We start from the raw sequence: 14,919 nt of genomic DNA, 5'->3' as shown, positions 1-14,919 counted from the left end.
GTTAATGTCAAGCCCTGATATTCATCAATGTTGGAAGGTGATGAAGGTTAGGTATGAATTAGAGCAGTCTTTAGTTGCTTAGCAAACTAAAATACAGCTGTTAAGTGTCTGACTTACTTGAGACCATATTGGATAAAACAATATGTAATTCCTACATTTCCATCCACATCCATGCACATCTCTGGCCGCCATTCTCAATTCATAGAATAGGCAGTTACGTACAGTAGATACCTCCACCATAGATTGTAACTGGCTGAGCTTTTTGCCTTCACTTTGTCCTACTTTTCAATCTTAAATTTCACAGGTGTGAGCTGGTATTCTTCCTCTGTCCATTAAAGATGGCAGATTCCAAAATATTAAGGAGGAAAACAGGTTGTTTGAGCGGTGTGATTTGGGATATGGAAAGTGAGTCCATGTCCGAGTTAGTTTTCCACAAAATGACTCCCCGATCTGCTGCTAAACTTAAAGGTCCAGTGGCATGAACATTTCACTTTGAGTTTTTTTTAACATTAATATGAGGTCCCCCAGCCTGCCTTTGGTCCCCCAGTGGCTAGAAATGGTGATAATTGTAAACCGAGCCCTGGGTATCCTGCTCTGCCTTTGAGAAAATGAAAGCTCAGATGGGCCGATCTGGAATCTTCCCTTTATGATGTCATAAGGGGAAAGGTTACTTCCCCTTTCTCTGCTTTGCCCAACCTGGGGAATTTGGCACACCCATGAGAGAGAGAGAGACATCATGGCTTGCAAACGAGTGAAACATGGCAGTTGGTCAAGGCCACACCCTTGTCCCCCCTCTCTCCTCGTCAATAGCTCCAGACACAGAAATGGCACATACTAAAGGCGATGACACACTAACCCGATAATCGGCCGTTGGACAGTCTGGCGAGGTCAGTGACTCGAGTCTGTTCCATGTGTTCTGTGCCGTTGTCCGTCCGAGGGGGCGTCTGCCTTCATTTTGGCCGACCTGACGTGTTCGGTCGGAGGCAGTGCAGTCGGGACTCACCCGGAAATGGGGAGCGGAATGAGCGTGACTAGAGTCTCTCAAAATCTGACGAAAGTCTTTTAAACTGACCTTTGTTGAGCTGAATTGAAGACAGATTCAGCAACTGCATCACGGCCTATTTATCGCTTAAAATGTTTTCAGAAACATGTTTCAGTGAACTATTTTAGTACAATATGAGATCGTATTCTGAACGTGCCGCCATGACAGTCTGGCTTTGACTTTCCAGAGAAAACAAACCCACGTGACACATTTGTCCAATCAGCTGCCAGTTTTCATTTTTTGGGCGACACTACAGATTAGCGCCACCTGCTGTTATGGAGACGTATTACGTCTTGTCTCTTCGGTGTGTTCTGTGGCACTTTTTGGACAAACTCGGGGAGACTGATCAGTCCGACTGGCTTTTCTGCCGACGGTTGGCCGTCTGGTTGGTGTGTAACTGCCTTAAGGAAAGCTCATTGTGGAACTGGCTCTAGTGGCTGTAATTCTGCACCAAGGCTGAATTTCGGGAAAGAGACTTCAGATACAGTATAAGGGGACCACTAAGGCCTACAATATATAAAAGCATCCAAAAAGCACCATGTCATAGGACCTTTAAACACAGTGTTTAACGTGACTCAGGAGGTAGAGTGGTTCATGGTTCAATCCTCAGCTCTTTCTGTTCTCATGTCCTTGAGCAAGTTAAGACAAAACAAATATAAATGCAGTCCATTTACCATTGAACACTACAGCAAGTTCCTCTCAGCATCTCTGCTTCCCTTTGGTAGCAGTTACTGGGGTGATAGCAGTCCAGATCTAAGGTTACTGCAGGTCTCTTCAAACAGAAACATGGCTGCTGCACATTCTGACAGTTGAAAGAAAGCCTGAGCCTAGTCAGTCAGTTAAGATATAAACATGTTCCTTTTAATTTTCAGAAATATCAGTAACACTTGTTTAAAAACCATTAAAACACATTCCTCCTTTGATTATTTGTTCGTGTTCATGATGGTGATATACAGATTCAGTGATCCTCAGCTTATAGAGACAGCATACATAATGCTTTTTGATGTATCGATATATATATATATATATATATATATATATATATATATATATATATGTGTGTGTATATATATATATATATATATATATATATATATATATATATGTATATGTATATGTATATATATATATATATGTATATGTATGTGTGTGTGTATATGTGTGTGTGTATATGTATGTGTGTATATGTATGTATTTTGGTCATATAGTTTCCTTTATGCAAAGTAAATGCATGAAAAATACACTCAAGAAAATCTGGACTCTGGAGAATGATGTTGGAAACCCTGTTACTTGACACAAAAACATGGATTTAATTTGGCTCCTCATCATCCTAGGAGTTCTTGTGAATAAATGCATTTAAGCAAATTCAGAGAAACTAATTTAGATTTCAGGATGTTCTCTTTTTGTTTGTGTTCTCTCCATGTGAGACAAAATCTTTTTTCCCTACCGTGATCCTGCTTACATATGCAGATCTATTGAACATTTTCACCCTCTCTTCAGTCTCCTCTGGAAGGGTTCTCCTCCTCGCTTTGGCTTTTCTTGACATGTGATGTGATGTTTCAAACTTCATGGCAGTTCTTCGAAAAGGCCAGGACTGAGGCACTGTAGTTAAGATTTTTGTTCACTTCCGCTTTCACTGGAATGGAATTTATCTTTCAGCTGGGACAAAACTTCTTGGTCATTTGCTCTAACCAATGGCTCTTGGGGAAAACATTTTTAATTGGTTATTTAATGCCTCCTCAGACCCTTTCACCTAAGAGGAAGCATATTTCTTCTTCTTTTTTCACCAATGCTGTGAGAATCTGATTAACTTCCTCTATTTCATGATCTCTGTCAGACTGGAGCGCATCGGTTTGTTCTCCTCACAATGCCTTCACACAGGGGTATCAAAGCATTGGCCATAAACAAAACCAAGTGACCTGTGCTCTTCTAACTGCCTTTCAGTCGCTTTTCTGCATTTGGTGCGTCGTTGTCCAACATGTTTTTGGAAATTAGTCGCAGCAAGACTAGATATACGCAGCAGTTTCTTTTTTTTTTTTTTCTTCCCAAGATCAATTTTTTAAATTTATTTTTTCATTTCAAACAACAACAGAACATACAAACGCACTCAAACAAGAACAACCCCCCTCTCACACCCCCCCAGAAAAAAGTCCCAGTTGATCCAGCTAACCAAACTTTCTTCTGCCTCCCAAGCAGGTGTAATTTAGAGTCATCATAAAGTAACAAAACAATCTGGTCCGTAGGAATTCAACATCCTATCACATCTTGGGCTGGGTACCGAACGTCGATACTTTTATGGTATCGAAAAAAATACTCCAATCCTATGAGTATCGAAAAATTCTTTATCTTTCTGTGCCAAATTTCGGTTCCAAAAGCATCTGAGCGCCTAAGCGCAAGCTTATCTGTCCTCTCTGCATATTGACACAGAGCGGAGCTCCGACCGACACACACACACGCACACACGCACTGAGAGGTGCGGACGGAGTAAACTGTCTGCAGTGTTGTTGAAGTCACAGAGAGTCACCGTTGGTCTCAAGTGTGGTTACAGTTTTTTAAAACTTCACGCAGGCAGCGTTTGCTGCGATATGAAATTAATGCCGAGGTGATATTAATGGCGAGCCGAAAGCGGTCGCGGTGCTGTTGACGTTACACTTCCTCTTAGACAAGCAGCCACAACGGTGGTTTCTCTGCCCTGATGACTGACTGACAGGCTGAGCTTGTAAGGCAAGGCACTTTTATTGATGTTACTCTGAGTGAGCAGTTTTACCAGATTTTTTAAATTTTGATAACTGTTTTAATTCACAATTAAGGTGGAAAATAAAAGCTTTGTGTTTAATGTGTTTTTGTTGATGTTGAAATTAATTTTAAAACATATGGTATCGAAAAAAGTATCGTTAGGAATCGATATCGAAACTGAGGTATCGAAATTGGCACCGGATCGAAAGATTCTGAACGATACCCAGCCCTAATCACATCAGATTGATGTTGTTTTATTCATGCACCTGTTCACACTCCCAGATCATGTGCAGGAAAGTTCCAGTTTGTTCAGGTTGGCATAACATTCAATAGGGAGTAGGAATGGCTTTAGAGACGTATCTCTTCTGAGTAGTCCAATATGTCCTATGGCATATGTTGAAGTGGATCTGCTGGTGATTTGGGTTCTTGAAATGTTGTCCCAAACTGTCTCCCAATTAATTACTTTCCCCTCCGGGCTCAGCTCTCGCTCCCATTTCTTTACTATTGTGAGTTCTCCTACGGATATTTGCATCAATTTAGCATAAATCCTCGACACTAATCCTCTCACAGGAAAATCAACAAGCCATTTAATGATTGGGTGGGTCTCGAGACTGTTTCCCCATGGTACTCCATAACATTTTAGGGCTGACCTTAAGCGAAGATAAAGGAAAAAGGATGTCCTTTGGATCTCAAAGCTAGTTCAGCAGCAGTTTATTTAAGTGGTCTTTTACAATTATAGATCCCAAAAAACAAGATCTAATATCTCTTCACGTTTCCTAATAATTAGATAATGCCTCCTCTTTATCTAAATTAACAATTCAATGATGTCTTTTTTTTCTGGTATTTAATTCTTCTTGTATTTTTTGCTCACCCACTCTCTTTCTCTGTTTTCTTTCTGTCTCTGTCTTCCTTAAAACAAAATTCCCCATCCCTAATTTCAGCCATTGTATGGGCAAATGTTTCTTTGTGCGTGGCTTGGGAAGACAATTAAAGACAGAAAGGGATTATGCTTGAACCAAAACATACCCCCATGCAAAACCTTTTTGTAATATGATACCCTGTGTTACAACTCATCTGCCAGTGTGCCCACTGTTCTGTTGTCAAAGTGTACATTTTGTTTGGGAAATGGGACATGTCCTCACACAAAGCCTCTCATTCTCAGCACATAACTTCATAATGGGCTTCACATTATATAAACTTCTACACAAAGGTTGTCATAATTGGAATCTGCTTTCATGGATTGTAGTATATTTTCCAGGTGTTAATGAAGTTGTAGCAGAACATTTCTTTTCTCATTATTTTCTGTCAATCACAATTACATTGATGTGGAAATTAGAAAATGCTGTAGTCACACTCACTGGTGACATCTGATGGTAAAATCTGTTCTGATGCGACAGGCTTGTCCCTCAATCACATTTCCCTGTTGTAGGTACTACAGTAAATGAATGGACTTCTGCTAAATTGCTCATCATGTTGAAGACAGTGTGAACATGAGGGGATTACTGTACAGTAGGGCTGCCACCTCTTAGTCGATTAGTCGACTAATCGGTCGTTTTGGTCTTAGTCGACTAAGATTTCTTTAGTCGATTAGTCATTTTTTATGCTTATTCATGCTTAATTACTCATTTCCAAGAAACTCATGAGCACATTTATGGTAAAAACAAGATTTAAAGTGGTGCTTTTGCAGGATTAATTGTGGAGAAACTCAGTTTTACAGATGGTTAATTAACTACATTTATATTGTGCTTTTCTAGTCTTAACCATCTCTCAAAGCGCACAGCTCTGTCAATTAAATCAACTAATCGATTAGTTGACAAAATTGTATAAGTGTTAGTCGACTAAGAATTTCTTTAGTCGAGGACAGCCCTACTGTACAGACTGTAAAAACAAATTTCAGTGGACAGTAAAGACTATATCTATCTATCTATCTATCTATCTATCTATCTATCTATCTATCTACCTACCTATCTACCTACCTACCTATGAAGTTGTCATTTTTTCCTATACATTGTCCTGTGTATTTTTTGTGTTCTAGGTGATCTACACCTCATTTGGAGGCTCGCCTAAAGGGCTGCACTTCAACAATCTGATTGTGGGGCTGGTGCTTCTGACCAGAGGACGCGATGAGGAGAAGGCCAAGTGTAAGTTGTTTCTGATGAGTTAACAGGAAGTCTGTGTTGATGCGCTCTCGCTCTCTCTCTCTCTCTCTCTCTCTCTCTCTCTCTCTCTCTCTCTCTCTCTCTCTCCTCTCTGTCTGGTTCTGTTCTGATAGCCGTGGTTGATGTGTTGCAGGCAGGCTAATCTATCAAGACGTTATTGACATTGTAGCTTCTATCGTTCTTACTGCTAAGAGGCCTGCCTTTCTGTGATAAGGCCAAACTCTCTTCTGACACTTTGTGTGTGTTTGTGTGTGCATGCTCACAGACCTCTTCAGCCTGTTTGCCAGCGATCTGGGTGGATATGCTGCCAGGGAAGATATAGAAGCAGTTCTGCAGGTCCTGGATGGAGAAATCCCGACCTCCCTCAAGAAGTGCTTCAGTGATGTAAGCAAACACCACAGCTTGTCTGTCACCACATGGATACGCATAGCAACATTTACAACCATACAGGTCAAATGTCTCATTAACTCTCTTTGGACTTAATAAAAAATAATACCTACATCACGTGAGCTAAAGACTGATAGCTACTCCATATAGCCTCATTATCTCCTTGGCTAATATCATTGGGTTTGTTTTCATCATTAAGGTCACACACTCTTGTTAGAGTTAGAACTACAAAAACACTCAGTCCACTCTCGGTTGTACAGTGGTGTTACGAGAAGCTTCTTTTGCCTCATTTGGCAGAGTACAGACACTGGGTTACAGAGAGAACTTTAACCAGACAACAGCCAAGTTTATTTAAGCCTGCAATCAAGTTGTTCACAGGATTATTAATAATTTGAGACAGCTGATACAACCTCGTACCGGCGACGATTGCGATGACAGGACAGCCTTGGTCGCGCAGCTGGGATGCAGTCGCTCTTCTAAAGGCAGCCTGCGAAGGCTGCAACCCCTGAATTAGGACACTGTGTGTGTGTGTGTGTGTGTGTGTGTGTGTGTGTGTGTGTGTGTGTGTGTGTGTGTGTGTGTGTGTGTGTGTGTGTGTGTGTGTGTGTGTGTTCGTGTTCGTGTTCCTTGTCTCGGGAATAAAAAGGGTGTTTGGGGTCATAAATCGCCTGTTGTGCCATCAGTATTTGTTCTTCAGTTTCTGCTTGTTTGTCTTAATTCAGAAACCAGAATACTCAGTAAAGATGCAGAATTGAAGTCTATGTTCTCCACACTACACTTAAACCAACAACCATGCTACGTTCAAAGTCACTTAAATCACATTTTATTCCTCATTCTGATGCTTAGTTTGATCTTCAGCATCGTCTTGACCGTGTCTACATGCCCAAATGCACTGAGTTGCTGCCACATGGTTGGCTGATTAGATATTTGCGTTCATGAGCAGTTGAACAGGTGTACTTAATTTAGTGGCGTGTGTGTGTGTATATACTCTAATCAGTTAAATGACTTATTATCCAATCACTTTGCCCATCATCATTTAAAGGCCTGTTTCTGGCAAATGAGCATTTAGACAGGAACACAAAAACAGACGGACGCAGAACATCTTCTGCCTTTGACAGACTAATTGTTTTTTTTTGTTTGTGTGTTGTGACAGAGTGACAAGGTGAACTATGAACGCTTCAGGAACTGGCTCCTGCAGAACAAGGAGGCCTTCACTTTATCCAGATGGCTTCTGTCTGGAGGTGTGTGTGTCACGCTCACAGATGACAGCGACACGCCCACCTTCTACCAGACCCTGGCTGGTGTCACACACTGTAAGTCCCCAAAACACTCAATATGTGTTGCATATATTACATGTCCACAAAGGCAATTGTGTTATCTTGTTGATGTCATATTAATAACATGTCCAGAGAAAGTTTAGTTGGTGGCCATTTTGTTAAATGTTTTTATACTATACCATACATTGTTGAATAAAAGCCAGTCTCCAGATAATGGCACTAATAAATGCTTGGCATACCTGTACTATAATATTAAAAATAAAAATGGTGATCCTTTTAAGCTATTTAAACAAAACCCAACATTCCCTGCAGTTGTTTTACATTAGAAGCTTTCCAGTGGCTCAAAGTGCAGAAAAAACTCTCCCTTTTATGGTAAACAATAACATGCCAGCCTTGTTATTAGTCTTCAGGAATGATTACAGCAATCACATTATGTTTTAATGTTCATATGGGTACCTGAATATTGGTTTAAGACGTACTTGAAAAATTGTGAACCTATCCTCTAACGCTTGTGTTGTCTTCTGGGTCAAAACTGAAAATCAACACTTTTTCTGATGATTTGGCAGCTTCACGTGCGTGCGTGCGTGTGACACCTACTGTAGCGGTAACTACCACAGAGGCGGTTTTACAGTGATACTGTTAAAGTTGCAGTCCAAATAAATTTAGCCAGGGTTTATTTAGCCAATTAAGGACAGAGGACTGGAAAGAACCTGTCTTGTCCAGAGAACCTAGATACTGCCTTTAATCTGCCAGCTCCCAGTTTATCCTCTTATCGTGTGTGTGTGTGTGTGTGTGTGTGTGTGTGTGTGTGTGTGTTGGGCGGGGAGGGGGAAAGGAGAGAGTGACTGACACTCGGTTCTTAACCTCTTTCTTTCTCAAGCAAGAACTTAAAGCTTGACTCTTGACAGAGCTTGAATCCTTTGCTAACGTGCTAGCCTCTGACGCTGTTACAATATTATGAGAGTAGAAACCTGTGGGAATAATGGCCTTCGGGAAAGGATAACGTAGTTTCTGTGAGCTGGTATCACGGGGACTTTGCTATGGTACATGCTGGCTGTGGCAGCACCTCTCTAAGGATGTTCCCTGGATAATGGTATGGTATCTCTGCTGTCAATCGGGGAGAGTTGCACCTTTAGGTGGGTATCAGGCCAGGCAAGAGAACAGCAGTACACTGACAGAATAATTTGTGGCCAGACTGTTCTTTAATGTAGATACCTTGTGTTGTTAATGGTCACTTCTGGAACAGCCAGTATTTAAACGTTTTGCTTGAGGGCCGGTTGGTTGTTTTGATTCACATTGATAGGAAAGGCCACTTCATCTGATTAGTTTATCATTGGTTTATAGAGAAATAAATAGAAATTTACATTGTTCATTGTTAGACTTGTGAATATGGTTGGATATCAAACCTCAAAATGTGTTTGTAGAACCTAAAATAAAAAAGAAAGTACTTTTTCTAACTTTCAGATAGTTCCTGATTTATATCATATATTACATTTAGCCAATTTTGCACTGCCTTTTATTTATCTAGTTCTTGAATGGCTGTTTGCGTTAAGACACCATTATAGAACTATTGGCACTAGTATTGAAAGATTATAGTGGATACCCAGCCGAGGAATACAGCATTGTGCTTTGCAAGAAATCCATATTAGCAGTGTTAGTGCTGTCAAACAGAATCTGATGGTCTGGTGGTCTTCTGTATCTTAAGGGTGGCAGGAGTGCAAGTCTTCAGTCTCATTTATTTAATTTATTTAAGATTTATTTATTAGGACAACGCACATTAATCAACATTTCTGTTAATGCGCCAGTGTTAGCCAGTTGCCACATTTTAGAGAGTTACCTAGAATTTTCCACTAATGCATTTAAGATCCTTAAGCATTTGCCAGAGTAAACTGCCAAAACTTAAATTTTAAATTCTGCCATCATTACAAAGATTTGAAATCCAACAAAAAATGACACCGATGTAACCTTGAGCGCTACGCTGATGTTTGTAGAAGCAGAGAGCGACCCTGAGATGGATGGGATATGTGCAGGAGGCAATCCATAGTCTGGGTAATGAGTTTTATAGATTAGCAGTCAGACGATAGCACAACTGTCATGAGGAATGTTCTGCATGACGAACACAAGTATTTCTTTACCTTCTTGTCCACCAAGGCTAATCATTGATGTGTTAAAAGATGTTAATAGAAAAGAAAAAAAAGCCGTATTGTTCCCTACCAATCACTGTTATTTAGCGCTTGATACGTCTGCGTTTTAGTCTTAGCTTTGTGGGTGTGCATGTGCTTTTTTATGATTATTGCCCAGGAAGTGTTTTTTTCAGTTTTTGTTGAGTTAGCACTGTCCAATTCACCTTTGAGATGGAAAAGTAGTCTCTATGTCTTAGTCCATATAGTCCTCAATAATTTATCACTCTCATATTATTTCCTCCATGCCATCAATATGTAATCCCCTTCACGTTTTAAATCAATGATTTCGTACTCAGTGCTCCCTTTTGAACAGTGGTGGTACAACGGTGATTGAGTTTTCCCCGGTCAGGCCAAGGTGAACTGTCCTGATGTCCACCTCTGGACTACAGGGAATCAGAACCTGGATGAGCGAGGAACGCCCCTTTCAGACAGTCCATGCTCCAGGGTGCTGCTTCACTAGCAGCCGACCACAATTATCATATCCCATGTGACTGGCACTGTGACCAATAGCTGCCAAAAACAAGCTTTCAGGAAGGTTCTTTTAATAGCCCGACTGGGAAGCTGCAGTCCAATTTCTGCCAGGAATTGACTGCCTCTTGATTTACACGTCTGTATTTTCACACCTGTTATATGTTTGGCTCCGTGCCAAAGGCTAGCTGGCTATCTGCTGAATCCTATTACCTTAAGCTGTGGATTAGCATGTTGAAAGGGGTAGGCTGGTTCATTGACCCTGGCAGAGCTTCATATGCTATATTGGACTGACCTGTAGACCCACACCCCATCATGTTAACTCTGCGCCTTACTATGTCACAACATGTACATGCTCTAATTTGCAATAGTGTAAATAGGTTACTTGATCTGTAACCTAGTACATCATTTAACTTGGATGTTTCCACAATGGTTGCAACAAACGATTATTGTCCGTATCAATAACTTTGTCTATGGTTTTCTAGATTCATTGTTTGGTCTTTGAAGGTGCAGTGTGCAGTGCTTTCTTCAAAAAAAACAATGTATAGACTTATACAAAAGTAATCCCTCTCAATCATCACTTATGACCCACTAGAAGTGTGTGGTGGTGTCTGTATCTGTCGAGACCCTGCCCTCAGCCTGGATTCTCCTTTATTTTTACTTTGCTGTGTGCAGGACACTTCTGGGCAATAACAAAGAGCCTTTGGGCCCCACGTGGGTACCGTATGTAACCCCCAGTCAACAATAATAGCGTGCAGGTTGTGAATCCCCTTCTCATTTCCAACCGCCGCTTTGCTCCCCAGCGTCTCCTAGCAACGCACAAATTTAACTGACACAGACCGGATGAAGCCAAAGAGGTTAAACTCTGCATTTGCTCATAATCCGTCAATGTGGCACCTTGACGCGGAGGTGTGGGTGTGTTTATTTGTGCTTACAACATAATCGTTGCGAAAAAATGAGCGAAGAGCCTTTTATTGCTCTGATTCACTGCAGCACTCCCTCTCTTCATTCACTCTCCAGCTTTCTTGACGCTCTCTCTCTGTCTCTCTGTTTCTCTCTCTGGCCTGTGAGCCAAATGTCAGGAATAAATAAAAGAAATGCTCATCACAATTTCTTTGAGCACAAATCTTCACATTATTTGTTTTGTCAGACCAAGAGTCAAAGATCTTACAGCTTACATTGATCTAAAGCAGCGGCTGATAATAATCGATTTACCGTCAGTTGATTCGTTGATTATTTGACTGCTACAGCGTGCACATGGTTTGAGAGGAATTGATTTATTAAAACAGTGACAGAAATACAATACCAAAAGAAATGCCATCATAGGTGGAAAGCAATGAAATGCCCCATAAATTATGTAATTGTGTTACATCCTCTTGAATACATTTGTGTATAAGTAGTTGATGGAAACCTGCACTTATTCACAGATAATTTTGCTGAAATGTTAGGAATGTAATGTTAACATAACTACTGTCACCTAGTCAAGCTGGTAGATAAACTAAAGTGATGTATGAGAGTAGAATAATGACCAAGCTGGTCTGATTCTCCTCAGGTGCTCTGCTGAGAGCCACAGGACAGGTCTTTTTTTTTTTTTTTTTTCCCCAGCAGCTATTATGTAATAGTGTATCTCAGCATGTGGTGGTGTCACAGTTGTGTTCTCCATACTCCCACACTGCCATAACAGCTCTCCACCCACCAGTCACCAGCATCAGTCTTTGTGAATATAGGCCCTGTTGCATACAGTTTTTAATATTACATTAAATATTATGCAACTGCGTTGCACTGTTTGTATTTCTGACTTTGGCTTCCTCTGTTTCCTATCCTGCAGTGGAGGAATCAGACATTATAGACTTGGAGAAGCGCTACTGGCTACTGAAAGCCCAGTCCAGAACCGGCCGCTTTGACTTGGAAACCTTTGTCCCACTGGTCTCTCCTCCCATCCATGCCTCACTGAGTGAAGGTAGGGCAATATTTACCTTTTCACATGTCTCATGGTAAATCTATACTGTGCAGTATGTAGGCCTTACGGCTTTTAAATCCATTCTCTCATCAGTGAATACAACCCTCTTTTAAAGACTTGCTTTGTAAAAATGTTATTTGTGTTATTGATTTGGTTTTCCAGGCTTGTTTCACGCATTCGATGAGAATCGGGACAATCACATCGACTTTAAAGAGATCTCTTGTGGACTTTCTGCGTGCTGTAGGGGGCCCATTGCTGAAAGGCAGAAATGTAAGCCATTAGAAATGAATAAAAATCAGACGCTTCACATGATCACAAAGCCTTTTTTATTATAAGAAGTGCAGTCTATTTCTTCTTTGTAGCTTCTATCTGGAATTTGAAAGTTTGAAAGCAAAAAATGTTTAGGGAAAGTGTTGGAAGTGCTGGAGCTCATTAGAGCACAATCATCGTTGTCATCAGAATTTTTAATGGTGCTTGAAATTACATTTGCCCTGCCAGAAATGGAAATATATTAGATGTCCTGCTGATAGACAAAACAGCATATTGTTGGGTTTCTAGGCAGCATTGTGCTTCATTACCATATTTGTATTTCACCACGACATCACTCTCTTTCACTGCCAGTTTGCTTCAAAGTGTTTGATGTGGATCGTGATGGGGTTCTGTCTCGAGATGAACTCCATGAAATGGTGGTGGCCTTGTTGGAGGTGTGGAAGGACAATCGCACAGACACACTCTCTGTGAGTACACACGCACACGCACGCACGCACACACACACACACACACACACACACACACACACACACACACACACACTGAATGTAGATGTAGAAGTAGGTATGGACTGTATGTGGAGGGCCCTGCTCTACAAAGTTATTAAAGTTGGCTGAAAATCAAACTTTCCCTCATTTAGTTGTCCCTCATGTTGTCTCGTTGAGTTAGGACTCTTTGGTTTTTACATTTCACATTTCCTTTCATCACTTTTTCCCAGAGCTACTGGTACAATTGTAAACAACTTTTACAGTCTATGTAATACACCTTATTTCTGGCGAAAGAATGTCACTATTGAAAGGATGACTGACATAGTTTGATCCGTAATAGTGGATATAGCACCTGTAGCAGGTTTTGTGCCCATATGTGCATATGAATTAGTTTATATCAATTTTGAATTTGAACATAATCATCACAGTCCGATCCAGGAGACATCACCCAATCATATCCTAGACCAGATTTATTTGTGGCTATGATTTCTTGGCAGTTTACTTAAAGGTAATGCTGGCAGATTAAAATGCTGGATTGCCACATGAATTCAAACTGAAAATATTCTATTAATATGATATTTATGTGTGGTGTTTGCTGCTTGATGCTAATATATTTTGTTACCTTGCAGGAGCTGCACAGTAGCGTGTCAGACATAGTAGAGGGCATCCTGAGGATGCATGACACAACCAAGGTGAGACACAACTCTTAGTGACAGTCATCATTGATGTAGCTGTCAGGAAGTTAATCCTTTGCCTTCTACCCCATAATATAAATTGATTTCATGTCCTTGATTCAGAGAAAGTCAACACCACTTTACACTCAACTCCAGCTTCACATTCATATAGTTCCACATACTGTCACTGGGAGCTACCCAGTACACCCACAGCAACCTTCTAGTCACCTTGCCTTCTTGTCTTACCTCTATGCTATTTTCACCCACAATGACCATAGCATTTCTTCCAACCTTGCAAGGTCGTAAAGCAGGCTATATTTTGACAACAGTAAATGTGAGTATGCTTTGTGTTTTTGACTCCTCCCCAGCTGGGTCACCTGACCCTGGAAGACTACCAGATCTGGAGTGTGAAGAGTGCTTTGGCCAATGAGTTCTTAAACCTCCTTTTCCAGGTCAGTTCCCACTGTACCCACTGAAGCCCCTTTCACACATGCACTGCAAACCTGAAATTATCTAGACATGTAAGAACGCAAATGTCTGAATCTGTTGGATCAGACGTCAGACAGAGTTTACCGCGCCAGTTCCCTAGTACAAAGCCGTTGTAAAGTACAATTAAGCCAATGTGTGAATAGAGCTGCTCATTGCGTTTATTCACGGCGAGCCAGTGGGCATGTTGATGACTTTTCTATCATGCGCCTCGTGAACCCGGGAATAAAAACAAACATGGGGTGAAGAAGAAGGGTGATTTACACAAAGACGGCAACAAAAATGTCTAACTGGAGACACAACGACCAGGTTCGAAACTTCTGTCAGTAAGGACCAACGCCGAAATCCTCAGACAGATTCAAGGAACGGCAAGCGGCTCAGTTGTTTATGACCTAATTACGAACCGGCTATGAGCGTGGTGTCATCTGCGTATTATAGTATTTCCAGCAAGTGAGAACACGCCTGACGTGTGCTACATGTGTGAAAGGGAAACCTCGACCAATGTCTGCACCTGACTCTCCTGATAGTGTCCGGAGTTCATGTTTGAAAACGTCTATACTGTACAGTAGTTGTACAATTCGTATTGGTGTTGAAATGGAAAATGCGAAATGAAAAAAATCATAATTTTCCAAATGTTTTGTACATCTTTGTGTATTTGTCTTGGTCCAGGTCTGCCACATAGTCCTGGGGCTCAGGCCCGGTAGTCCTGAGGAGGAAGGACAAATCATCAGGTACATACCTGTCTTCTCTATCTGTCATCATGTATACAACTTTGAGGAATATGCTGTT

General features: G+C 41.0%; 1 protein-coding gene across 5 annotated transcripts in view; it reads left to right on the top strand.

The window, feature by feature from the left end:
• Positions 1 to 14,919, top strand: part of usp32 (ubiquitin specific peptidase 32) — a 53,482-nt gene that overhangs the window by 19,485 nt on the left and 19,078 nt on the right. For all 5 annotated transcript variants that reach the window (XM_028574368.1, XM_028574367.1, XM_028574366.1 and 2 more), the window contains exons 3-11: positions 5,814 to 5,919; positions 6,203 to 6,321; positions 7,478 to 7,637; positions 12,081 to 12,212; positions 12,375 to 12,482; positions 12,834 to 12,949; positions 13,600 to 13,662; positions 14,013 to 14,096; positions 14,800 to 14,861. In XM_028574368.1, coding sequence (XP_028430169.1) covers positions 5,814 to 5,919; positions 6,203 to 6,321; positions 7,478 to 7,637; positions 12,081 to 12,212; positions 12,375 to 12,482; positions 12,834 to 12,949; positions 13,600 to 13,662; positions 14,013 to 14,096; positions 14,800 to 14,861 — 950 coding nt within the window. The remainder of the gene's footprint in view (positions 1 to 5,813; positions 5,920 to 6,202; positions 6,322 to 7,477; positions 7,638 to 12,080; positions 12,213 to 12,374; positions 12,483 to 12,833; positions 12,950 to 13,599; positions 13,663 to 14,012; positions 14,097 to 14,799; positions 14,862 to 14,919) is intronic.

Source organism: Perca flavescens, chromosome 3, assembly GCF_004354835.1.
Source record: "Perca flavescens isolate YP-PL-M2 chromosome 3, PFLA_1.0, whole genome shotgun sequence".
Lineage (NCBI taxonomy): Eukaryota > Metazoa > Chordata > Actinopteri > Perciformes > Percidae > Perca > Perca flavescens.
The sequence above is the reverse complement of the archived record's forward strand: the minus strand, read 5'-3'. Positions and strand labels throughout refer to the sequence as shown.